Source organism: Medicago sativa, chromosome 6 (genome assembly GCF_051527215.1).
Source record: "Medicago sativa cultivar Bolivia chromosome 6, Bolivia_mono, whole genome shotgun sequence".
Classification (NCBI taxonomy): domain Eukaryota; kingdom Viridiplantae; phylum Streptophyta; class Magnoliopsida; order Fabales; family Fabaceae; genus Medicago; species Medicago sativa.
In genome coordinates this window covers 600967-627362 of record NC_140754.1, presented here as the reverse complement: position 1 = coordinate 627362, position 26396 = coordinate 600967, and the positions used below count along the sequence as shown (strand labels likewise).

The following is a 26396-nucleotide window of genomic DNA, read 5'->3' as shown; positions in this document are numbered from 1 at the left end:
CTTGTTGGGGTGACCGTTCAATGTGGGACATTTTTAAGTCACACCCACACACTAGTTTTTTTCATAGTGTTTTTCTTTCCAATTTTCTTCACTAGAATTAACTAGTGTTCCAACAATCCCCCACTTGACTTCAAAATGGTTTCGAGAAATAACGTAAAACGTTTCCATAAGATTTGCTAATATACAAAGGTGTCGCCAACAACTTGAACCTTAGCATAGTGGAAGGTATTCTGATTTAACAAGAGTTGCTTACAGCATTGAACTCTATCTCAGACATAGAATCCACACACAAACCTTTTCATAGGTGTATTCTAAAAGCCCGTGCGTTTTAAGGCCCTGCACGTGTATCCCGGTTTTAACGAATGCTCTAGGAATTCTGCCTCGAAATTCCATAGGACTGGCCTAAGTTCCACATTCGTATAGGTGAGTCTGTCAAGGGTACTCCTGTAGCTGTGTACCCCACTCAACATAGAGTATAGATCTCATTAAGAGTTACTATTACCTCATCCTTCTTTCGCTGCAGGATCATGCTTTCTATATTCTTTCTCTCATAGCATGTTCTACCACTTCATGACTTGTTTTTACCCATTGAACCTATTTCTTGGGATCTCCAGTCATGTAGGTCGGGTTACCATCACTTGTGGGCTATAGGCATTAGTCCCATCCTACTGATGTTTCTTGGACTTTCTCTCTATTAAGTCCTTTCGTCAAAGGATCAGCTAAGTTTTCATTCGTACGTACAAAATCAACTCTAACCGCTCCATTTAGAGATACACTCTCTAATCGTGCTATGTTTTCGCCTTATCTGTCGTCTCTTACCATTGTAATAACGATTCTTAATCTTTGCAATAGCCGCGGTACTATCGCAATGAATTAACACAGCCGGTAACGGTTTCTCCCATAAAGGGATTTCAGCTAGCAAGGATCTTAGCCAACTTGCTTCTTCACTAGTTTTCTCTAGTGTTCTCATCTCAGATTCATTCCATAGTGGACTGAGTCAATATCATTTGTTTTAACAAACAACTCCTCTAGTGATGCTCAATGTGCAAACACTAGTCACTAAATATTCATCTGAAAGATGTTCAATTCTATATCTTGTACCATTTAAGTACAATATGTTACTCCTAGTGAAGTAATCTTAGAGTCATAGTCTTCTTAAGGCACCTCATGACTCTTTCTATAGCATGGCAATGCTTCTCATCCGTCTACTAGTAAACTTGCACAAGAGTTTCACGACATCGACAATGTCGGATCTAATACATTCAGTGGCATACCTAAGTGCTGCCAATGATGCTCGTATATTCTGTTTTTCTAATTCCATCTCAAGTGTTCTTACACTTGGATCATAATATGTGATTGCAAGTTTACATTTCTTTAAGATCTTCTCAACTTTGTGAGAATTATCAAAAAAGTTATCTTTTCTGATCTAGTAATCTTGAAACCAAGAATTACTTCAATTTTTTGTTTAGGTCTTTCTTATCAATGTTGTTGATAAACAATGATTTCACATAATTCATAACATGAATCTTTCAATATGAGCAAGTCGTCTTCATAGAGATATATGATCGTGCAAATATTATTTGTCACTTTCATTCACTTTATACTCATTCGATTACATTAGAATGTCAAATTTTTCATGCCATTCCTCAGGAGTTTATTTTAGACCATTCAAATAATTATCTAACTTATAGACCTTGTTTTCTTGTCCATGAATTGCAAAATTTTCAGGTTGTTCCATATAGACTTGTTCTTCTAGTTCATCATAAAAAGGCAACTTTCACATCCTTTTGGAGTACTATCGAGTTATAAACGGTGGCTAAAGGGACTAGTACTCTTATGAATATGATTTTCGTGACTGGTGAAGGAATGTCGAAGAAGTCTATATTTTTCTCTTTTTCTAAAACCTTTGACTACAAGGAAAGCCTTGTATTCATCAACCGTACCATCAGGTTTTAGTTCCCTTTTTTTTTTTCCAAAATCCAAATACAACCGATTGGTTTTGCAATTAAGAGACAAGTCAACTAAGTTTCATGTTTTGTTAGACTCTAGAAAATCCATTTCATCGTTTATTGTTTCTTGCCATAATTCAGCATCCATTAAGGATATAGCTTTTTAAGGCTTAATGGATCTTCTTCCATTGTATAAACCAAGTTCATACTCTTTAGCAATTTTAGCTTTCTTACCTCCTTGAGGTTCTATAACATCTCGTATGATGTTTTCATAACTATTTCTAATTACATGAATATGATTAGATATAGTGCCCCCACTAGTTCTTAATTTTTAAAGGGAAATTTATTTAGCCCCTACTAATGTCGGGCTCCCATTAGAGCCCCCACTAGTGCCCCCACTATTCTTTAGTTAAAGGGGTAAATATTTACATAGAATTCGACATCTTTTAAATTATATGATCACTTTAACATTTAGGTCATAAAACCTATATGTTTCGTTATTTATCGCATACCCGATGAATACATATTCATAGGCTCTACTAGTGAGTTCAACTCTCTTGGGGTCCAAGATCTAAATATAGTCCAGACAATCCCAAGTTCAAAAAATAAGACAAGTTGGATTGTCTTTTCTTCAAAAATTTCTTAATTAGAATTTTTGTTCTTAGACTTGGGAACTCTATAAATTTCAATTTTCGTTATAAAAATTGAACATTCAAGCTCATCAATTTTATTTTCCAAAATTCACAGTCATCAATAAATATGATAAAAATATCATTTTATCATTTCTAATTTATGTGTCTTCAAATTAACACATATCATAATTTATTATGTTTAGAGATTCAATTCTCTAAATTCTGATTTATATGAACTTTTGGTTCATATATCTTGACTGCAATAAATAAAATTGTCTAATTATATAACGTTGGAATTAAGTCCAAGTTACTCAAAAATTAAACTTGTTCATGATCAATTTTGATATGTCAAATATTAAAATCACACAACTAATAAAATAGAAGGAGGATTTAATTTTTAACATACCATCAAAGTGCAGTCTTTTCCCACATGGTACACAAGTCTTTCTTTAAGTCTGAGTTAATCAGTCTTATTCAATAGAAATTTGAAATTCAGATTCTTTCTTATTTTTTATATGAAATATTTGAAACAAATTTCTCATATAATTTCTAATTCATCAAAACCTTTTTCAATTTGATCCATTCATTGATTTTTCAATGTTCATATTTTGTACATGAAACATTACGATGGTTAAATTGTCTTCTTGTTCGACGGTACATCCCAAACTATTCATTAAAGAGGCTCTGTTGAGAACATGACCGATCAACTTTAACAATTTATTTCTTATCATGATGATGATTATATAATAAGAATTTCATGTTACTGATTCATAAGGAAAAACAACACGTAAGCATGTGTTATTAATTTTCATCCTGAAATTTTTTGAGTTAATCAAGACAAAACCGCAACCTCACGTTATTTTTCTTTTTCAGTCCAAACATTTTCTTATGTTTCACAAACTCGTCTGTTTTATCATTATCAATGATAATCTTAAACTTTTTAGTGTTGTTGTTATATCAACAACAAACACTTCATCGTTTCGGTCGAAATATGTAATTCTTATAGCTTGATTTATCCATAATTTATTTAGGGACAATTTAATCTCAATAAGTAACATCTCCGGTAGACATAGCATATCGAAACGTCTTAAAATTGTTGTTTTTGGATTTCCAAACTGTTAAATTTGGATTTCCAAATTCTGTTATCTACCGAAGTTTTTACTAGGTTGAGTCACGACCAGGTCGCTCTCTTTAAGACGTTTCGTGGCACTACCCAAAATTGTGCAAGGTAGACTATCAACCACGCCGCCTCCAGGATAAAACAAGCCCAGCTACAACTGTTCGATTAACTACTGCACTGTAGAAAAATCGTTCGAGAATTACACCCTCAAAATATGGCTCAATCGTTTGATCGATTGATCGAAGCCACTCGATACGGTAGGTAACCGCTCTATTCGAAACCGTTCAAATTAATATGGTATTATTATCATTCTATTATGGTGCTGAGACCACTCAAATATGGTGTTACCACCATTCTAACTTCTCCAAAACATGAATATGGCACTACGACCACTCAAATATGGCGATACCACCATTTCTCATTAAAATAATATAAATATACTGTTAAGATCATTCTTTAATATGATCTTAATAGTACTCAATATTCCGAAGAATCATATATTATCGAAGGGACTATGAACTTAAGACCAAGGGACTATGGTCTTAAGAACACTCTTAATACCGAAGGGACAGAAAGGAGTAGAAGCAGAAGAAACTTGTTAAAAACAAGTCGGAGGGAGAAGAGAGGAAAAAACACAGGAAGCATCGACTGTGAATTTTCGGTGTAAAGAATCAAATGAGGCGAGCTCTCCTTTTATAGGGAGAGTTTGTAACAAAAAACGAGTGACTTGGGGATTAAGTCTGCTTAATCCTTAAGCAAACGCATTTTGTTTCTTAATTGGATATATCCGGAAGTTTCTGGATACGCGTTTTGGATCGGGTCGGATCGTAACAAATTTATTTGTTACGCGTAGCGCTTACGGATAATGATTAAATTAATTAATTAATTAATTAATTTAACATTTTCAAGTGACAAAAAATATATATATCATTTTTTATTCTTTAACCCACGATATATATATTTTGTAAGCGTTCACCCGTTCACAAAATTGGGTACCCCAAGGGCACACCCTTGGAGGTCACTTTTCCCATATATAAACACTTACTAGTTGGGGTGACCGTTCAATGTGGGACATTTTTAAGTCACACCCACACACTAGTTTTTTTCATAGTGTTTTTCTTTCCAATTTTCTTCACTAGAATTAACTAGTGTTCCAACAGCCCTAGACACTTAAGCCGACCAAACCTACAAGTCATCAGTACCTGCACATTACCCACGGTCGAGGCAACATATACGCAGAAGGGGTGAGAAACTTATCCAATAATAATAATATATAATTCATCAAATTAATGAAAACAACAAAGCATATCACAACAGGCATCATTAATAATGTATTTAAATAAACACATAAACAACGACATAATTATTTTCAGCAGCAAGGTACAGCAACAACGACAACAACAACATTATCCACAACGACACCGACAACTCGACAATGCGACAACGACAACAACTCGACAATGCTACAACGACAACAACAACCCAACAATGCTACGACAACAACAACTAATGCATCATGCAGGTGGTACCAATCTACGCGCGTTGAATGCTAAGCATTCCAGGGCATAAGCCCCCAACGATTTGGATGGTTAAAGCATCCCAGGGCATAAGCCCCCAACAGGTGAATGATAAACATTCCAGGGCATAAGCCCCCAACGGGTTGAATGATGAACATTCCAGGGCATAAGCCCCCAACAGATGTGAGTATGCAAATGGACTCAACTTGTGTATATCAACATACAACTTCAACAGCGACTACAACAACAACATATGTGCCTAAAACAATTATGACACACTCCCCAACTTTGACATTAGATGATGCAACAACGTCAACAACGGAAATCAACAACATAGCATATATATAAATCAATTACATTCATCTCAAAGTCTAAAACATCCCCCAAAAGCAATTAAGTTTTGATCAATAGAACATAAGTCAAATATCCATAAAACACCTCAACTAAATCCCTAACACTTAAGTTTGAAGTTGGAAAACCAACCATAAGTTTTTGGACTAACTAGAGATTAGTTATGCTAAGTTTTCTTAAAATTTTCTGAAGACCCACCTGAACTATTTTTATCATAACTCAAAATCTACAAATCTTTTCCACTCCAAACCAAGGCCATTATAAAGCTAACTTAATTATCTACAACTTTCATGTTTACACCGAAAGCTAATTCAACACAGAAACGGGTGAAAATCAGTGAACAATCGAGGAAAAAGTTTGCAGAAAACGTGTCACGATTTTGGAAAACGTGCCACGTTTTTACGACCAGAAAAACCCAACTTTCGACATTTTAAAATCGTGCCACGATGCCCAAAACGTGCCACGTTTTTGACAGTACCAGGTCAAAAAAACAGCTTTTCAAAAGTGCGATTTCAACATATTTTCACCCAAAAATCCCATCTTTGATCCCTTAATCACCCAAATTGTCTTAGAAACATGTTTACAGGTTTAGTATACAACATAGGGAACAAAACAACATATAATTATGCAATTCAACAACAAGTTTCATCATAATTCATCATCTATCATAACTTCTCAAACCCTAGAAACCAAGAACAACAAATTCATCAATTTTCAAATTATATATCACGATTATTGAAAGGAATCTCACCCTTACCTTAATTCAGCAAAAATGAACGAATAGCTACAACAATCGATTCCTTCCTAGCTCTCTCTTGGTTCTTCTCCTCTTCCTCTCCAAAACCAGTTGTTTCTCAATTGTACGTGAAAATGTTTATGTTCTCACTTTTCTTTCTTTTACTCTCACAAATATAACTCTTTCCTTTTCTCACTTAACTCCCACTAAACTCTCATAATTATTTACTTAATTCTCATTAACTAAAATAAATACTATTTCTACCTATTTCTATTTCTCCTATTATTTCCACAAATAATAAGACAATATTCATTCAAATAAAACACAACTCTATAAATCATATAATAAAATAGCATCACACCATATATCACATAAAATCACCCAAAACACATATTTCACATAAAATCATCTATTTAACAAATAAATTCATATAAAAATACTCACACAACTACTAAAAATAATTAAATAAAAATGGGGTGTTACAAAAAGTGTTATGTCTAATGATTATTTCATTTCATTCCTTAATATGTGTGCAATTGGCTAAAGCGACACTCATTTTGAAACGGAGGGAGTACATTATTTCTTCTTTTAAATTCTTAATAAAATTCAATGTCACAAGTAGTGACTAAGCTAGAAATATTTTTTTGAATGGACCAATTTTTTTAACGTGTTTAAATTTACATTTTTTAATTAATTTGAATGACTAGTATTAATTTAATAAAACTCAATGTCACGACTCACAAGTATTTTCCCAGAAAACCCAGCAAAGGACGAAACTGATACTGTGAAACATAAATTATGTGTTTTTTTTTTTGACAAAACATAAAGAGTATTACTTTTTCCACCCTATGCCTATCCTCGCGCACCCTATTTTTTTCTCAAAATACCCCTAGTCCGGATTATATAATCCGAACCCATTTCGGAATATTAAATCAGGATTTATTCGTGTATTTTGGCACTTCATCCACCCTGATGGATGATGATGCCAGTTATGAAAATATTGTTCCGGATTATATAATCCGAAAAAGTTAGATAGCTTCCGGATTATATAATCAGAAACGTGTAAATCACCCCGTTGAAAGTCAACAAAAGCGGGTGGTGAACGATGGTTCCGGATTATATAATCCGGAATTTGCTAAACCTGTCCGGATTATATAATCCGGACTGCATCAGTACAGAGGCTGAAGCCATCTGTTTTGGCTGAGCCTCTGTTTTGGCGCATTTTGCTTGCTTCCAAACAGACTTATCATGCCGGTGACATGTTCTAACAGTAAATCGAACTTATAACATTAAAATCATCAACACAACATAATTTTCGAACAAAACATTAATCAAATAACATTAAAAATTATCCAAGATTACATAACATTAAAAATTATCCAAGTGTTACATAATTCAAAATCATTCAAAATGTTCAAACATAAACATAAAATACAATACTATCAGCCCCTAATAACTACACCCGTACCACCGCCACATCTGCCACCACCCCTGCCACCCCTGCCACCCTCAGTGGCTCCCCGACGACGGTAAACTTTCCCATCATGCACCTCTCTCAACGCATCCTCCAAATGCTGCCATTCATCAGTCCCTTTTGGCACCAGACAGCTTCTCATCACAACATAGATGTGGTCTCTGATGCGGGACATCCTTCCGCTAAGCTGTAAGTACGCAAGGTCTCCATCATCTTGAGCATCTAGCGCATCAAGGACCTCACGCTCTGGTGGCCTCGGCACCGGTACCGGCATGTTTGGAAGAATCATGCGTGGATGAGACACCTGGTAAAACCACTCGATGTATCCATCTGCTGCCTCCACACCATGAACTGCAATCTCTCCCAACTCCTGAGGTGTCAGCGTATAATCAAGTGCACGCTGAAAGCGGTTTGTGATCTCCGCCAAGTTAACATCAACAGGTGCACTCTGAACGGGATGTCTCGGTATGGTCGAACTTACCTTCCATGATGTTTGACAAGGGTTGAAATGTGGTGCTTTTGAGCAACAAAACTCCAAATTTGGACAAGATTTGTGGTGTTCGGAATTAGGGATAATGTAGAGAGAGAGAGAGAGAGAGAAAATGTTGAAAGTGAAACTGTAAAACTGTAAAAATGGGGGGGGGGGGGGGGGGGGGGGGGGTGAAGTTCTTTTTATACTTCTCAACCGTCCGGACTCTATATTCCAAAAAACGTATAGATGTTCCAGATTATAAATCCGGAGGGCATGTTGGTAATTTGCATAGGGCGCGCGAGAAGGCCATAGGGTGGGAAAAGTAAATCTCAAACATAAATTATGTGTTAAAATGGGCCCTAACATACAGCTAAGCAATTTAAATGATTTTGCAGTACTATTATAGGTTGTTGTGACTTTATGATTCCTTCTGTAAGGAATTTAATTATGCCAATCAATTCTCAACAAATAGAAAAATAGAAAAGATATAATGTTGAAGTTAAAAACTCATGTTCGTACCTATGCTAACATCAAATGGGATCCATTCATTGATGGCACTGAAATGTGAAAATTGACTATCCTGTTCGCATGGTATTGAAGTCAATTATTACACTGACTGAGATATAAAACTAAAAAATTCAATATCAATAAATACATTAGTATACTCCGTACGGAATAAAATAATTGAATTATGTTTTACGTACGATTGTGTATACATTTTGAGCGTCAAAGAGATAAGATAAATTGATATGATAGATTAACGATGTGATAAGAAAAAAAAAATGATAGAATTAAAATGAAATGTTGAATAAGTGTTTGAATAACTAAATATTTCCTCCGTCCCAAATTAAGTCAATTATTTGTTCACACACATATTAAGTTTTAAATGCTCTTGTCAAGTATTGATGCATTCACTATTATCATAAATGTAAAGTGGAAGATATGAAATTGGAAGTGATGAAGTAGTATTAATTAGTTATATAATTGGAAAAAACAATTAATATTGCATTGAAAAATAATATATCAGTTATTTTTTTTTTTTTGAGCAAAATATATCAGTTATTTTAAGACAATGTATTTTTACAAAACGGTCATTTATTATGGAACGGAGGAAACTAAGTATCATTGTTGAAAGTATCCTCATGAGAAAAATGTTTTATAAACATTTGTACACCCATTAAACACTTTGAGAGAGGTGTAACAAAAGTGATAGCTCATGATGGCATTTGAAGGTCGAGACAAATAAAAGGTAGTGTAGTGAATGAGTATTGGAAAGACACAGTTGACCCTAAGCATGACTGAGAGAGGCGACTGTCCAGGACATCATTTGTGCAAGGAAATCAAAATTATTATTTTTATTTAGTAGTTAGTGTTCGATTCATATATTTCTTTTTAACTCACTTCGATTAATTACATTGAACATATATTTTTAAAGAAATTTGACTATGAATGAATCTTTTGCAACAAAAAATACATGAAAAAATATTTGAAATGACACAAACTTTATTGATTCGTTTAAAACACCTAAATTCTTATGACCGACAACCATATGGAAAGGTAGGGATATCCAAATGTCATTGTTGTTACCATTAAACGTCTCAAGCAACACAATTGGCGAGCATAGACAGACACATAAAGTTGCAACTCTATAAACTAACATATTAACATTTATTCTTTTGCTCATATGGTTGATGCGTTTTGGTCACAAAGAATTGTCTCCAAGAGTAAATTATTGATCATGTCAAAGTTAAGTTTACTTGGTTGTCTTAGTTTCACGGACCTCTTAATGTTCTCATTTTTTTGCACTCCTTGTGTTCAATTCGAATGGTTTAATTGATATAATTTTGGCTTTAAAAAAAACATATTAACATTTATTCATAAAAGATATCTTGAGGCAATTTCTTTTTCTTGATACATTAAAAAAATGGATATTTATCACATAAATTATATTCCCTTCGTTCGAAAATAACCATGTTATTTGATCATTTTGCATATATCAAGAAAAATTTATAGGTGAAAGATAGAGAAAAATGGTTTTGGTGTCATTGTCAAGTCTTAATACATTCACCGTTATCATAAATAGAAAGTGTAATATATTGAATTGAGAATTATGAAATTAACAATAATTAGAGTGTATAATTAAAAAATAATAATTTTTGTAACAGAAATTAAGAAATAGTTATTAATATTACATTGAAAAATTAAAGGAGTCGTTCATTTTAGGACAATTTTTTTTACAAACGGATTGACAGAGGGAGTACCATTATTTACTCGAAAAAAAAACGGTTCAAATCTACGAATGGTAATTATATATGGTAAAAAAAGAATGGTAATTATATATTTTTGAAAAATAACTATTTATTTTTTGGTAGATTGAAAAATAACTAATTTAATTGGTGCAATGCTTAAAATATCTATCACCTGTCGGTCAAAAGGAGGAAAGACAAATGTAATAAAAAAAAAATTCCATGCTAATGCTATATAAAGGACAACCATACACTACACTAAATCATATCATATCAAATAACATCAATAATTTACAATGGCCTTGCTTAGTTACACATCAATAATTTGTGCATTCTTCTTCTTCCTATGCATCGTCTTCCAAATTCGTCGTTGGAGACGTTGCAAATACCCAATTCTTACAGATTATCCAATTTTTGGCATGATAATACCATTATTGTGGAACTTGCCTCGAGTTCATGATTTCATAACTCAGTTATTGAAACAACAACATAGGAACACATGTGAGTTCATGGGACCTTGGTTTACCAGCATGAACTATTTGGTCACTAGTGACCCCATCAACTTGCATCACATGTTAAGCAAGTGTTTTGACAATTATGTTAAGGGTCATGAATATCATGAGATATTTGAAGCCTTTGGAGATGGAATATTCAACACCGATTCAGAGACATGGAAATACAATAGGTCTCTTTTTCACTCTATTCTCAAACAAAGAGATTTTGAATTCTTTCAAAAGAAAATCATTCAAAACAAGTTGGAGAGAAGTTTGATTCCTTTGTTGGATCATGTCCGACAACAAGGGTCAGTGGTTGATTTACAAGATGTCTTCAATCGTTTCACATTCGACAATATTTGTTCCGTAGTCCTTGGATGTGATCCTAATTGTCTTTCCATTGATTTTCCTGATGTCGCATGTGAGAAGGCTTTTAACCAAATCGAAGAAGGCATATTCTATAGACATAAAGTGCCTAAAAGTATTTGGAAGTTGCAAAAATGGCTTCAAATTGGTGAAGAGAAAAATATGACCAAGGCATGCAAAACCTATGATCAATTTGTATATGCAAATATTAAGTCAAAGAGGGAAGAGCTAAGCAAATGTAGAAAAAATAATGAAATGGTTGATTTGCTAACAACTTTGATGAAAGAAGAGAAGGGGTCACAAGTAGTAATGCATGATGATAAGTTTTTGAGGGATGTTGCATTCAATCTCTTTGTAGCGGGGAGAGATACTATAACTTCAGCGCTTACATGGCTCTTCTATCTTATTGCTACACACCCTTTAGTGGAAGCTAAGATTCTTGAGGAGATTAAAGAAAATTTTGGGACCATTAATATTGAAAAGAAGTTAGGGATTGATGAGTTGAAAAAGCTAGTTTATCTTCATGGTGCTATATGTGAAGCTCTAAGGCTTTTTCCTCCAATACCCTTTGAGAGAAAGCAAGCAATTAAAGGTGATATACTTCCTAGTGGCCATATTGTTAATCCTAATACAATAATACTATTTTTCTTGTATTCAATGGGGAGATTTGAAGAGATATGGGGAAAAGATTGTTTGGAGTTCAAGCCAGAGAGATGGATATCTGAAAGAGGAGGCATTGTTCATATACCATCTTACAAGTTCATTAGTTATAATGCTGGACCTAGAACTTGTTTGGGAAAGGACTTGTCGTTCATTCAAATTAAGATGACAACAATTGCTATTTTGAGCAAATATTGTGTCCAAGTAGTGGATGGTCATGTTCCTATATTAAGCCATTCGATTGTTCTTCTCATGAAGAATGGTTTGAAGGTTAGGATAACAAAAAGAGAAATTTGATGGAAAAGATCAATTTCATCTATAAAAAATCATTATTAATTGTCTCTTGTTGTTTGTGTGTATTTGAGACTTGTTAATTGTATGTTGTTATTAGTTTGTGTTTGGGTTGTAGTAGTATAATTTATTTCTTGTTGTAAATTTTAATTTTAATTTAAGGGGACGAATCATCCATTCTCAAGTTTCTTAAAAAAACAAAAAAAATCCATTCTCAAGTGAAAAAATGTAAGTTAGTTGGAACTTTACTATGAAAATTTAATATATTAATTTGTGGTTCCATTGTTTATTTTTTTCTTTTATTTTGACTCAAGTGTTTTATTGGCAAACTTAAGAATATAGAACAATGAATACATTCAAATATGTGGATAAGTCCCAAATTCTTGGTATAATGTGTATACATATCATTATTGAATTTGTTAAACCATCTACCTATCCAATTTAAAGCGTCCATGTATTAACACTATGAACTAAGTCTGGATAGTTCTTCATAATTTTTAGACTTTTTCAATAGAGTTAGCTTTTAGTCTTTATAAATTTTTTGAATTTAATTTTTAGTTATTTATAAAAAATTTCTTCATTCTTTAAAAAAAAAAATTATTCTTCATAATTTAGACTCTAGCATACATTTTTCTCCTACTTGTCCTTAATGTTAAATCCATGCACGTATGGATAACGGAAGTTCACGTGAAACATATCCTATGGACTTTCAATTATTTAAGCAGCATTTCAAGACTTAATAATAAATACACCTTCCGGTCACTAATATAAGCAAAAATTTAATTTTTAGATTCATTCATTAAATGACGTATGTAGTCTTTATTATAGACTACATACGTCATTTAATGAATGAATCTAAAACTCAATATTTTGTTTATATTAGTGACCGGAGAGTGTAATAAATAAAGTCATATTTATTTTGACAAGATGGCTTTAAATTTTCTAGTTTTGATAAATTTAAAACTTTATATTTTCCACATTTTGAAACCTTCGGAACAGAAGTCTTTTTACATTTAAAACAAAATATCATTAGAATTAGACTGGTCTATTTCTGTTTATACAGTATCTCGAATTTCAATGATAGGTCACAAAAATGAGAACATTCTAGGGTTACAGCCTATAACTCTTAACTGCTCAGAAAATAAATTGAGAGAAAAACTTAGTATACTGTTTTTAATATGGGTCATGTTAACTTGTGCTTTAAGAACACACGTTAAAGAACTTAAAATAGAATTAAGTAATAAATTTTATGTTAAAAAGATAACTTTTGAAATTTTCAAAACATTAAATGCACAATTTCCAAGAGGAAAATGTTAACCAGTGCTCCCGGGGCACTGGTTAAAGCATTTAAATGGTAACTTATCATGAAAATATGTGTAATCAATGCATCGGAAATCGAAATCTTTGACTTTTTTATAAAATTATTTCTTCATTTAGAATCCTTAAAGAGTGCCCCGAGACACTCGTTAATAAGACCCTTTACAAGAAAACACTTCTACTTTTGATTCCTTAAATTATTCCCCAAAGTCACAAGATAACATTTTCCTTTTAATATACACTTCTTAATGGTATTTAATACCAATAGTTAAAAACGGTTGGGCTCTTCATAAAGGCACCGTTGGCAAAATTCAAAGTGATTAAAGCTGTGACTGTTGCAAGAAATGCAATCCATGCATGCAATTTGGTGTGTGTACTTATACAAACAATAGTACTTATACAAACAATATTAAGATAGACGTTCTAAAATACATGTCACATTTTTGCAACGTGCAGTGTTTATAAATATATATTAAATTTTTTAACTAATATATAAATATTAAATTTTTAACTAATATATAAATATTAAGATAGACGTTCTAAAATATATGTCACTTTGACCATATTTTTTAACTAATATATAAATATAAATATAAATATTAAATTTTTATAATTTTTTTTAGATAGTTAAATATATCAATGTTCAAAGTTGTGCATTAGTATGTGTGAAGTGGTTGACTGCGACATATATTTTGAAACGGATGGAGTAATAACTTAACATATGCCTTATAGTGGGACCTAACATAAGTGGATCATTGGCTCGTTGGAGTTTCTTGCTTAGTATAAGAAGATTGCTTGAGTTGGAATGGGAAATTTGAAGTTGTCATTTATATAAAGGTTAAATAAATTTTTCGTCTTTAAAAATATAGTAAATTTTGATTTCAACCCCTATAAAATAAAATTGGATGTTTTCATACTCACAAATTATTTTATTTTGTAATTCCTAATTACCAATTTATGTTTATATTAATGTCAAGATTATAACTTTTTATGTTCAAGATATGTTCATATTAAGTTTATTTATTATTTTAAACCCTTACATGTCTACATTATAGTATCAAGAAAAGTTAAAGACATGTTAAAATCATATCCATTGAGGGATAAAAAATAAATTAAAAATGTTTGTGATGATGAAAACATCATGTTTTATTTTTTAAGGATTAAAATCAAAATTCGATATATTTTCAAGGACGAAAAACTTATTTAATCTTTTATACGAAAAACTTAATTCTACACATTAAAAAATTTGGTGTGAAGAACGTTGTTCTTCCTTGATTCTCTATGAACAATGTCTCTTTGAACTTCGACTCTCTTGTGATATAAAACAAATAAAATGGGCCCTAACAGCTAAGCAATTCGAGATATAAGTTATAAATCACAGATCATTTTGCTGTACTATTATGAGTTGTCGACTCCATTTATAGGGAATTTAATTACGCCAATTATTTTTCAACAAACTAGTTACAAACCCGTGCTTCGCACGGGGTTAGCTACTTTTTTGACAAAATATTATATCGCACGGACAGATTGCGAAATGACAGATAATTACAAACCATAACACAATATTTAGAGTACTCCTGCATCACAGGTTAGAAAATGAAATGTTCAAAACGGCTTATCACGAGTAACAAATGAAAAGATCAAGGACTTTTTTTGTAGAGAGAGATACAAAGCAAGTTGCAGCGAAGACAACAATTGAGAAGGCTAAATGTGCATTGGAAAAGTAGTGGCTTCATCCATAAGATTAGAAAATAGAAAATCAGTCTGTTAAAAAGAAAAACGCCTATCTAATGGGTGGCCAGGAAAACAACACAATAATTAATATTAAACTAATTGGAACCAATGATGTACAAATTACGATTATATAATAGCCAAAATTATCAAAGCCAGCGCTATTGTCAGAGTTACCAAAAAGGGATTAACACCAATATTCACATCACACAAAATGAAAAAAAAAAAAAAAAAAAAGACAGCATTCCCAATTTAAGATAGTCCTATTTTTCAAACTAACTTGTCTTGTTTTTGTCGAATTAACTAAATCTCTTCTTTAAGGACAGAGTGTTAAAGATTATAGTGTAACGTGAACTACTATTTTCTGAGTTATATTGCACATTGGTGACTCCATCTTAGAGCTTAGAATTTTTTTTCATTCAATGAAACAACAAAACAATAGAGCAAAAGTAAATAAATAACACTAAGACAAAACAGCCATTGACAGTAAAATAAAATGTCCAGCAAAAATACTCAGAGGAGGGAAAAAAAAACATCAAATATCTGTGGTATTCTCATTTGTTCATTCATCAATACACCATTTACATTTGCAGGTTAAATGTAAGTTTTTGACTGCAATAAAATATGCATACTACACAAGAGCAACTGTACATGTACATAATTTAGGCCAGAGGCCATGTATTTCAGAAGATTTGGCTCTGCTCTAAAAAAAATGTAAAATCATACATTAACCCGGAACTCGTAAGTTACAATGAACAAAAGTGGACTACTTTAGTCAGCTCCGCGTTTGTTTTCTTTGATTGCCTTCTTCATAGGTGCCCTGCATATAATGATGAAAACAAAAGAATAAATATTTCCGGCTTGAAGAACACCAGCACATGCAAAAGTCCACTTGCAATAATAACATCATGCGTAATAATAGTTATATTTGTATAAACAGCTTCTCTGCACATCCAGTCCTCCGTTTCATCATTGTAAAACACGTTAAAAGGTTCTCGACATAATGCACATGCATTTTGATCCTCGTCGGACGGAACTGCCAATTCTTCATCCTTACAGCTTCATGACGAACCTTGAGAATATTTGGATCAAACTCAAGGCCAATAAAATCCTACAAACAGAATATAATAACAAAATTGGTACGCAATCAAGCAAAATGGAAGGAAAATGTGATATAAAAACTGAACTAACGATTGATTTAGTTACCTCCGCAGGGGCTTGATTAGCCAATGAGATAACACCTTGGGCCATGAGTGAACTAATCAAATATGAATGCTAATCGCTGTCATAATTAGGAATATATGATCACTACACAAACAAATTCCCAATCAATCATTTTTGGAAAGAATTGGATTCAAATTTGATGACATATAAGAAGATAACTGTTTGAAGCAACCATAAAACTTTTGGCCCGCAAATGAACTTGGTACCAAGCATAAGAACAATAGCTGTTTGAAGCAACCATAAAACTTTTGCCCCAGCTCTAAATACAAGGGTTACCTTTTCCTATTATCGACAGACTTCTATTATGAGTATATAGCTTAATGCAGTATCAATTGAATATTTGATGAACTTTTCAGCAGAAATATTTGGCCTAGAGCTAGAATGGGTAAGAGAGGCACCTGGTATGCTGCAATTGGCAGTGGGGAATTATCCCTGAGTAACCTTATGATATCGAGATAAGGAAGACCGGGCTTTACCTGCACATGAAAATTTTCTAAAGTCGGTACAAAAGTGAAGATAAGATGAGTTCCATTCCTAACTATGATCGTATACATAGAGACATAAATAAAACTGAACCAACCAGGAGAATATCAGCTCGCATAGCCAACTTGAAGCTGCCTACAAAAATGAAATTGGTGTTGATTTAATAGCATGAAATGTATATGTAAATTTTAGCAATGGTGGTTTAATTTCTGAGCATACCTTCCATCCAGCTTAAGGTTATGAATTGATGAAATGAACCAAAGGTTTCACAATTTGCTTCAATAATAGCTTACCTGTTGTGATAACAGCAGCATCAGATATAGCATCTTGCATAATCAATTTATGAATTTTTGCTAATGTGCGTTTACTTAGGAATGCCTTCACCGCTTTCCACAACATCTTAAAGCCAGAACCAGCATTAATAATTAAGAGTTTATTTAGAGTCTGCAAGAATAACGATGAATTTTAATCAACTTCAATAGGGAAACTACTACAGTAAAAATTTAAGAATCTGTCTAACTTTTTATGTTATAATTGTTGTAAACTTTGAAAACTATATAATCATTGTCATATTATCAGATAATCTAACTTAATCACACATTAATAGCAGACATGTATATCCAAATCATCTGCTTATGAGCTATGATCAACAAAAAGTACCTCAAGATAATAATTGACATCAATCTTCTGAATTTCCATGAAGATGTACCTTGTAGGCTTTGAGAAATAAGACATTCCCTAGTAGAATAATACAACCACATAACCAAATCAGCCTTATTAGGCCATATAATAAATTATGAAACACTATATGAAAAATTTGCGTACTACTCATCATAACAATCAAAAGTTTAATTAACCCCTCAACAACTTCAATAATCATCATAAATGCACTTTTTGTTTCATAATTTTGACTTAACTAATAAATACCATATCAAAATCATGCATATTCAGAAAACAAACAAAAGAAATAAAACTTTGATTTCTCTGAATTGGGTATGCTTGAATTTTGAAACTCTTTCATATGCTTCATATTGGTATCTCCTTTTTTTGGTGCCAGAAGTACCCTTATCATTTTAATAAATTTTTCGAAACAATAATTAGTCTATTTTTTTCACCATGGGTAAAGCTAAACAGGGGTATCATTTTGCAATTCTCAACTACCATAGATGAGTCTCATTTACCGGCACATAAATCTAATCTACGTAAAAACAAATATGCAATTATTATTTTTTTAAAGAAAACATAATTAAAAAGAAAAGAGAAAATAATAATGTGTTTTACTACCATTCTTCCAATTCAGCTTCTACTAAACTAATGCTACTGTCAGAACCAAAAAAGAGAAAAAAATTTACTTCAAAAAATTGAAAGTTGAAGTTGCGGCAATGAGGTGGAGACAATAATAAAGCTCAGAAACATTCAATAGAAGTAATGAAGAGCAAAATCCATAGCAGGTCAAACACATATGGAACATACACATTTGCGAGTAAAAAAATTAAGTGACTACTACTTACTCGGTATCTTCCAAGGTTATGTCAATTAGCTTACTCTTTTTGCCATTAACATCTTTCTCCGTTAACACATCCTTCTCAACAATATGACCAATGACATCTGCAAAGGTAAATTAAAGCCGCAGCATTATTCGACGACCAAAAATATGAAATTAAAACACGTATTCGATCTAATTGAAAATTTACCAACATGCTTATCCTCTCTGTTAGATTGTAATATATCTTTAATAGAAACAAAGTTGAAATGGTTAACAGGTATAACACTCTCATCAATTTTTGTAAACTTTGTTCTATCAATTAAGTTGAGTTTAAACATATGTCGAGTAGTTTGGTACTTGAAGTCATTGTGAGTAACCAACACATTTTCAATCACATAAGTGGATCTTCTTGAACCAATTTTCGAATTTTAGGCTCCAAGTGCTTTTTTGCAGTTGCTTGAATCTTTCCTAGATGTTCACAAACAAAAACCATATATCAGTCATATATCTTTATTATATTCAACACAAATGAGTATGATGAACTGATGGTAGTTTGCAAAAAAAAAAAACACCAGCTAAATTTTATTCATTCCTTACAAAAACACCTTATGCATAAGCAGCACTTGCACATTCCTCACAATGTCATCACTATTCCACACTGTGTAAATCTCTCTAGGAATTTCTTTCACTGCAGTAAAAAAACACCAAAACCAAAAATCAAACTATAAAATCAATATAGATATCAGACAATTTCACAATATCAAAAGCAAACAAAAATATATGATTTGGTTGCTCTCAATTTTCACACAAAAAAATCAAAGCCTTAAAATAAAAGGAACAATTTCCTAAAAACATGCAACCTCAATTGATCAAAAAGGAAATCAACAAAAACCCAATACTCACAATTGATCCGAATATGTTATTTTCCTATCTTCAATTCACCATGATACCATTTTTACTCAAATATTTTGAAACAATGATAAAAATTTGATCCTTTACATACTTGTTCTAGATCAGATGCCTCAAAGGTAGGAATTCCAATTTCCTGGACAGCCACCAGAAAGTTTCTAACATTTTCAAAATAGTGAAACACAGATAAAGGCGCTCCATCGGGGATTAGTGCAGAATCAACAGGACTCTCCACAACCTCAAAGAGAATACATATAACTACCAGACAAACCTGCCACTTGGCAACCAATATGGATTAAATAATAAATAGAATAGTGTGATTGGTAAAATAGCAAGTTCAGAATTCATAAAACAAAATACACAAGCAATATAACTAATATGACTAAGAATTTCATAAAAAAAGTGTACCTGCATAGCTTCAAGTAGCTTCCTCTTTCTACGTGACAACAAATGTTTACCCATCTCAGCAACATCATCAGTATTAGCTTGAACATTATTAGTTGATTCACCAGTCTGAATGACTGCGGTAGATGTTTCATTTTCAACGGCAGACCCTGCTGAAGTGTATGTTTCACCCTTTAGTTCTTTCTTCAACTCCTCACGGAATCGCTGCTTCTGCTTCATCAGCTACAAAACAGCCATTGAAAAGGAATTACTATACATATCAATAAAATGTTACCCTCCACTCATTTAACAATCCTGATGCACCGTTCTTAATACCTTCTGCTTTTTCTCAGCCGCTTCATTTGCAGCTGCACGATCAATAATACCCTCAGCCAGAAGATTTTGAGGATCTTCCAGATCTTTTTTAGCACCTGGAAGTGGAAGGACTTCCTTTCTGGCAGCAGCTTGCAAGTGTTTAAGGGACTTTGCATACTCCGGAACATATGCTCCTTCGCCATTTCCTTGAAGCAGGGTCTAATCCAGTACTTGGCTCATCCAAATAAACAACCTATATTTGAATTGGCATTTACAAAATAAGAAAACTTTAATCTTCGTGAAAAAGAAAGAAAATAATATCAGATTGGTTGAAAAGAAAAACAAACTCTGGGGTCCTCAATCAATAAAATTGCAACACTAAGCATCCTCTTCATCCCTCCACTGTATTTTCCAGCTTGTTTATCAGAAATTCCTCCATGGTAAAGGTTCAAACTCTTCAAAGATTCTTCTACTGCCTGTAATAATATAATGGGTGCAAAATAGTTAAAATTTTCCCTGTCAAACAAAGGCAAGCTAAAGAGAAAGTAGTTCAAAATGCATCTATACTGAAATCATCTTTTATACAGCCATCTTTAATTGATCCATGCCCTTAACAGAAAAATAAGCTATAAAAATTGCTTGAGAAACATGTTAAAGAGCGTAAAATTTACTGTAATACTTAACTACGAAACTCCTAACATAAGTAAACTCCTAAATCTTAATATGCCAAACAGTAAGAATTCCTATGGTATGAACTTACTTGAGTCAAGATTGAACCTGTAAGGTTTTTAAGTATTCCATAAAAAAGTAGGTGATCTCTACCTGTCAAGCTTTCCCACAGCAAGCTATAGAATCATGAGAAAAAAATTAAAAACTTCTTTCAATTGATATAAATATGATTTCAAGATAAACATAAAAAATTGTAGGAAATTTCAGCTTACTCATGCTGTGGGCACACTCCCATATTAGTATATATTCCATCCATATGAGTTCTTATGTCCTGGCCTTGAATATATGCCGCACCAGATGTTGGCTCTGTGAGACAAATCATCTATAAGCACACATAAGTTGATTAGATTTATAAATTGAGAAAACAATTCAAAGGATGAAACATGATTCGTTGAATTCTAGTGTGTGTCATCAGATGTCCATTATATGTATGGACCAATCATCTTGTTGATTCATTCAGAGGAAGATAACTTCGTGAGGTGTTTCAAAACTTATTCCTTTCTCTTATGTGTTTCAAAGCTTGAAGGAACCCTCTTCAAATATATTTTCCGGGAGGTATAATTTACAATATATATATATATATATATATATATATATATATATATATATATATATATATATATATATATTACAAAATCAACTTTTAACTAACCATATTGATAAAAGAAGTCTTCCCAACACCATTAGGACCAAGCATACCGAAGCATTCCCCTCGAGGAACAGCAAGGAACAACCCTCTCACTGCAAATTTCCCTGGATTTCCATCCCTTCCTGGATAGAATTTTCCAGGAAGCAAAATAATGGACTGATTTGCGTACCGAAGCTCAATTTCACATAGAAATATCAAATACAAAATCATGTCAAAATAAGACAAAATGAATAAAACATAAATGCTACAAAAATAACACAAATTCAAAACCAATTCCAAAAAAGTACACCAAACAACAAACCCAGAAGCTTCAATGTTACAGACATGCAACAAATAAATTAAAAGGCACAAATTGACACAAAATATAAAATTGGGGTTTAGGGTTCGGTTGGGGAGGAAAAGGAAGAAAATAAGTGAACACAAAATCAACAAACAACAAAGCCAAACAAAACCAAAAAATCAAACCCTTAAAATCAATAAAACAACTTTCTTGAGAAATCCAACTCTAATCACCATTGAAACCAAAAAAAAAATTATGTAAAAACAAAACTTTAAACATGCATAATATCAGATTGATCAAAAGAAAACAAAGAAATTAAACCCTAACCAAAAAAATTCTGTAAAAATAAAGAAATCACCTTGAATTAAAAATCCCAATCCTTTTTCTTTCTCTTCTTCTCAAACAAACCAATCCTCTTCTCTCTTCACTGTTCTTCCTTCTCTTCTCCTCGATCCTTCTTTCTTCTTTCTTCTGTCTTCTTTTCCCCTTCTCCCGTTCCCCCTTCTCTCGTTTCCTCTTCTTTTCTTTTCCATCCTCCCTTCTTTTCTCGTTTCCTTCTTCTCCTTCTTTTCTTCTTCTGATGAACAAACCCGCGATATGGAAGAGAGAATTACACATGCATGGCTTTAAATTGGAGACAACCGTCTCTCTCTTACTCTTCCTCACCTGCGCCGCCGATTTTTACGACGGAGGAGAGTGGATCTCCCCCTTTCCCGTTCCCCCTTTCTTCTCCCGTTCCCCGTTTCTCTCTCCCTTTTCTTTTCTTTTGTTTTTTTTTCTTTTCACTTATATAGGGAGAGGAGTCCAATTAATTAATTTACCAAAATGCCCCCAATAAGGGCAAAATGGTAATTGGAACGGACATGTATTTTTATATTTAGTTTAGTAGATAGGCAAGGAATCGATAATGTTGAAGTAAAAAACATGTGGCATATACTCATATTGGTCCCTAGTTATATCAAATGGGATCCATTTTTTCATTGATGGTACTGAAATGTCACCATTTTTTTTTTGAGGGACAAAGTTGATTGTCTTGTTGCATGGAAGTATATATGATTGAAGTCCTTAATTAATACAATGAGTGACGGAATAAGTATTTCGTTTACTAAGAGCAAAATAGTTTACCATACATATTTATGTAAAAATTAAAGTACATCAATATATTTAATAAAACAATTAAGAGCAATAATATTTTGATACAAAATTTAGACATAGCACCGGCCCAATACATTTGTAGAAAAAATTTCCGTAGGTTGAAAGTAATTTTATTTGAAGCATGTCAGACACACTAACTGCGGATGTCTCGTTAGTCGGAATTTAAACGTTGGTTTGTCACGTTACGAGGGTTTAGCCCCTTTTTTATTTTTATTTTTTTCGTTTTGTTTTATTTGTTTTTTAAATTATTTCTTTTATTTTTTGGTTGTTAGATAAAAATGACAAAAGTTATTAAAAACTCACACACATAAATGAAGGAGTCGGGATTTAAACTTCGTTCATGGCGTTTGGACTAACAATTTTGGAATTTTTACTACTTGAGAATGAAGGAGCCAGGATTTGAACTTTGTTCACGGCGTTTGGATTAAATAAAACAAACGAAAAAATCCGTTAAATATTTGCAAGTATCCGTTGCGAATTTACTTGATTATATATGCAAAAGCAATTTTTTATGTATGATATAATAAAATCAATAATGATTTGGTTGTAGTTGACCACTAAACCCTCAAAATTAGAAATATTACGAGTTTAACTGAGATTAATTAAGAAATTTTGGTGGCTTTACTTTCATATATTATTAGTACTAGAAAGTATTTAAAAAAAGTTTACAAGTCCTAGCTCAAGTAGCAAAAATTCCAAAATTGTTAGTCCAAACGCCATGAACGAAGTTCAAATTTCGGTTCCTCCACTTATGTGTGTGAGTTTTTAATAGTTTTTGTCATTTTTATCTATCAACCAAAAAATAAAAGAAATTATTTAAAAATAAAATAAAAAGGCTTGTTCCCCAAAAGCAACGGCAAACATAAAAAAAAAATATAACCATGTTCGCCAAATCAATCATCAAACATTAAAAAGCAAAAATTAAATAAATGTTGTTCGCCATTTACTTTGTAGAACAAGGGTACTAATATCAATTTTTTTCAACAAGGGTAGTTCCATCATTTTTTTTTCATATGGAGGGCAGAAGAAAAAAAAGAATTCTGCTCTTTACCCAAATGCTTTTGCTCACTCCCAAAGTAAAAGTCCATAATGCCCCTACGCATGTTAACTCACGTGGCGTGAGTTAACTTACGCTAGTTATAAGGTGAACGTGACTTAAGTCACGCTACGTGACTTAAGTCACGCTAGTTATAAGATGAACGTGACTTAACTATCACAATTTTTATTCTAATTTACTTTATTTGAATTTATTAATTCAATACGCAATCGTAAAATAAATGCGACAATGAACAAAAATAAAGAAACAGAAATAGTAAATATAAAATATCATTTTATTAATATAATTCTTATTACATTTACAATTGGGTAAAACTAAAACTGCGAAAAAGTAAAAACCACCAGAAAACCTATCTTCCTGGGGTAAAACTAAAAATAAACCACAAGAAAACCAACCTTCATGGGGTAAAACTAAATCTGCACATTTAGTTTTACCCAATGTGGTTTTTTGCCCAAGAAAGCTGCTCACTACTTATATTTTCCCCAGCATTCCCACTACTTATCATTCTTTCTCTTTTTACACCAAAATAAAGAAAGAAAAAAAGAAGGAAAGGAAGAAGATTCATATGGGGAGAGAGTGAGAATGAGAGATGGTGTGAGGAAATGGGGAAGTTTAGGGGTGTATTTATAGGGAGAGATTGTAACATAGGTTATATCTACCATAAATAGGGTCAAAAAACGTGTAAAAACTTATCAAAAACGTGTAAAATCAATTAAAATGCATTGAACAAAGTTAAAAAAAACGTGTTCTTGAGCCCAGGATTAACACTAGCGTGAGTTAACTCACACCCAGGATTTACACTAGCGTGAGTTAACTCATGCACAGGTTAACACTAGCGTGAGTTAACTCACGCTAGTTAGGCCGGTGGTCACAACTCAATAACACGTTTGTTGGACTTTGGTCGGTTATTCAACCATGGTTTTATTGTGTTTTACACGTTTTTTTTTTTTTTTACTGTTTTTGACTGAATTTAGTGCATATAAAACCTATGCACTAAATAATTTTCAATTAGGCCTTCATTTTTTTTTGTTACATTTAAGGCCTATATTCTAAATTAATTTATTAACTTTATTCTAAATTATTTTGTTTACATTAATCTAAATTATTTTCTTAAATTTATACTAAATTATTTTATTAACATTATTCTGAAATATTTTCTTAACATTATTGTAAATTAGTTTGTTTACATTAATCTAAATTAATTTATTAACTTTATTCTTAATTATTTTGTTTACATTAATCTAAATTATTTTCTTAAATTTATACTAAATTATTTTATTAACATTATTCTGAAATATTTTCTTAACATTATTGTAAATTAGTATGTTTACATTAATCTAAATTAATTTATTAACTTTATTCTAAATTATTTTGTTTACATTAATCTAAATTATTTTCTTAACTTTATTTTAAATTATTTTATTAACATTATTCCGAAATTATTTTGTTAACATTATTCTACATTATTGATTCGATATTATTCTTTAAATAAATACAAATATAAATAAAAGTAAATGGACTAAATTAATAAAAGCAAATGGACTAAATATAAATAAAAGCAAATGGGCTAAATATAAATAAAAGTAAATATAACAATATCTCATTTCATTGATAATTCATACATTACAATTATTCATTACAATTATTCATACAATAATTTTAAACTTATTCACTAAATCTACTTATTTTATCCTTCTTGGGGTAAAAAGTGAACAATCTTCGTGGGGTAAAATAGTGAGCAACCTTCTTGGGGAAAATACATCATCAACCCTTGGGCTAAATTTAAATCTGATTTTTTTTTACCACAAGAAGTTCTTTTTACCCACGGTAAAAAGTTTCTGCGGTTAAAAAAGCAGATTTAAAATTATCCCAAGGGTCGATCACTTCCCCAAGTCGGCTACTCACTATTTTACCCCGACGAATTTTGATCACTTTTTACCCCCAAAGAGAATATTGAAAAAAAAAAACAAAGAAAGAAGAGAATTAGAGGGAGAGAGTGGGAGGAGATAATGTGAGGAATATGGGAAGTATGTGAGGGTATTTATAGGTAGAAATGGGAACCTGGGTTGTATCTAACTTAAATGTGGTAAAAAAAAAAACGTGTGAAAGTGGTAAAAAACGTGTTTCTTTAATGTTGAAAAGCTGACCAAAGTTGGAAAAACGTTTGTTCTTCACCGGCTAACTAGCGTGAGTTAACTTGCGCTAGTGCTAAGTGATGCGTGACTTAAGTCACATTCATATTACACTAACGCATGTTGAGTCACGTAGCGTGACTTAACATACGTACAAGATACACTAACGCATGTTAAGTTACGTAGGGGCATTATGGACTTTTACTTCGGGAATGAGCAGAACCGTTTGGGTAAAGA

At 32.2% G+C, this 26396-nt stretch overlaps 2 protein-coding genes and 1 pseudogene across 5 annotated transcripts; 1 reads left to right on the top strand and 2 right to left on the bottom strand.

Moving 5' to 3' along the window:
- Positions 1–10726: 10726 nt before the first annotated feature.
- LOC146911843 (alkane hydroxylase MAH1 pseudogene) lies at positions 10727–12597 on the top strand (annotated as a pseudogene). Its single transcript, XR_015014677.1, has one exon. The product of XR_015014677.1 is annotated as an alkane hydroxylase MAH1 pseudogene (transcript).
- Positions 12598–15879: 3282 nt separating this feature from the next.
- Positions 15880–18907, bottom strand: LOC146911842 (phosphatidylinositol/phosphatidylcholine transfer protein SFH5-like). 2 transcript variants are annotated; one of them, XM_085718002.1, is made up of 7 exons: positions 18758–18907; positions 18609–18671; positions 17724–17801; positions 17357–17507; positions 17161–17198; positions 16979–17056; positions 15880–16467 (listed from the first exon to the last, which is right to left on the bottom strand). In XM_085718002.1, the coding sequence occupies exons 2-7, from the start codon at positions 18624–18626 to the stop codon at positions 16279–16281; spliced, it is 552 nt and encodes a 183-aa protein (XP_085574128.1). In that variant the 5' UTR covers positions 18627–18671; positions 18758–18907; the 3' UTR covers positions 15880–16278. The 2 variants fall into 2 exon arrangements, with proteins under 2 accessions (XP_085574128.1, XP_085574129.1); XM_085718003.1 differs by having other exon boundaries at positions 18762–18901.
- On the bottom strand, positions 18628–22578 carry LOC146911841 (ABC transporter A family member 7-like). Of its 2 annotated transcripts, XM_085717999.1 has the most exons (10): positions 21539–22578; positions 21099–21208; positions 20918–21002; positions 20505–20633; positions 20179–20410; positions 19867–20085; positions 19553–19729; positions 19155–19237; positions 18907–19017; positions 18628–18793 (listed from the first exon to the last, which is right to left on the bottom strand). In XM_085717999.1, the coding sequence occupies exons 1-5, from the start codon at positions 21743–21745 to the stop codon at positions 20318–20320; spliced, it is 624 nt and encodes a 207-aa protein (XP_085574125.1). In that variant the 5' UTR covers positions 21746–22578; the 3' UTR covers positions 18628–18793; positions 18907–19017; positions 19155–19237; positions 19553–19729; positions 19867–20085; positions 20179–20317. The 2 variants fall into 2 exon arrangements, with proteins under 2 accessions (XP_085574125.1, XP_085574126.1); XM_085718000.1 differs by lacking the exon at positions 18628–18793 and having other exon boundaries at positions 18817–19017; positions 19147–19237.
- Between the last annotated feature and the right edge of the window lie 3818 nt (positions 22579–26396).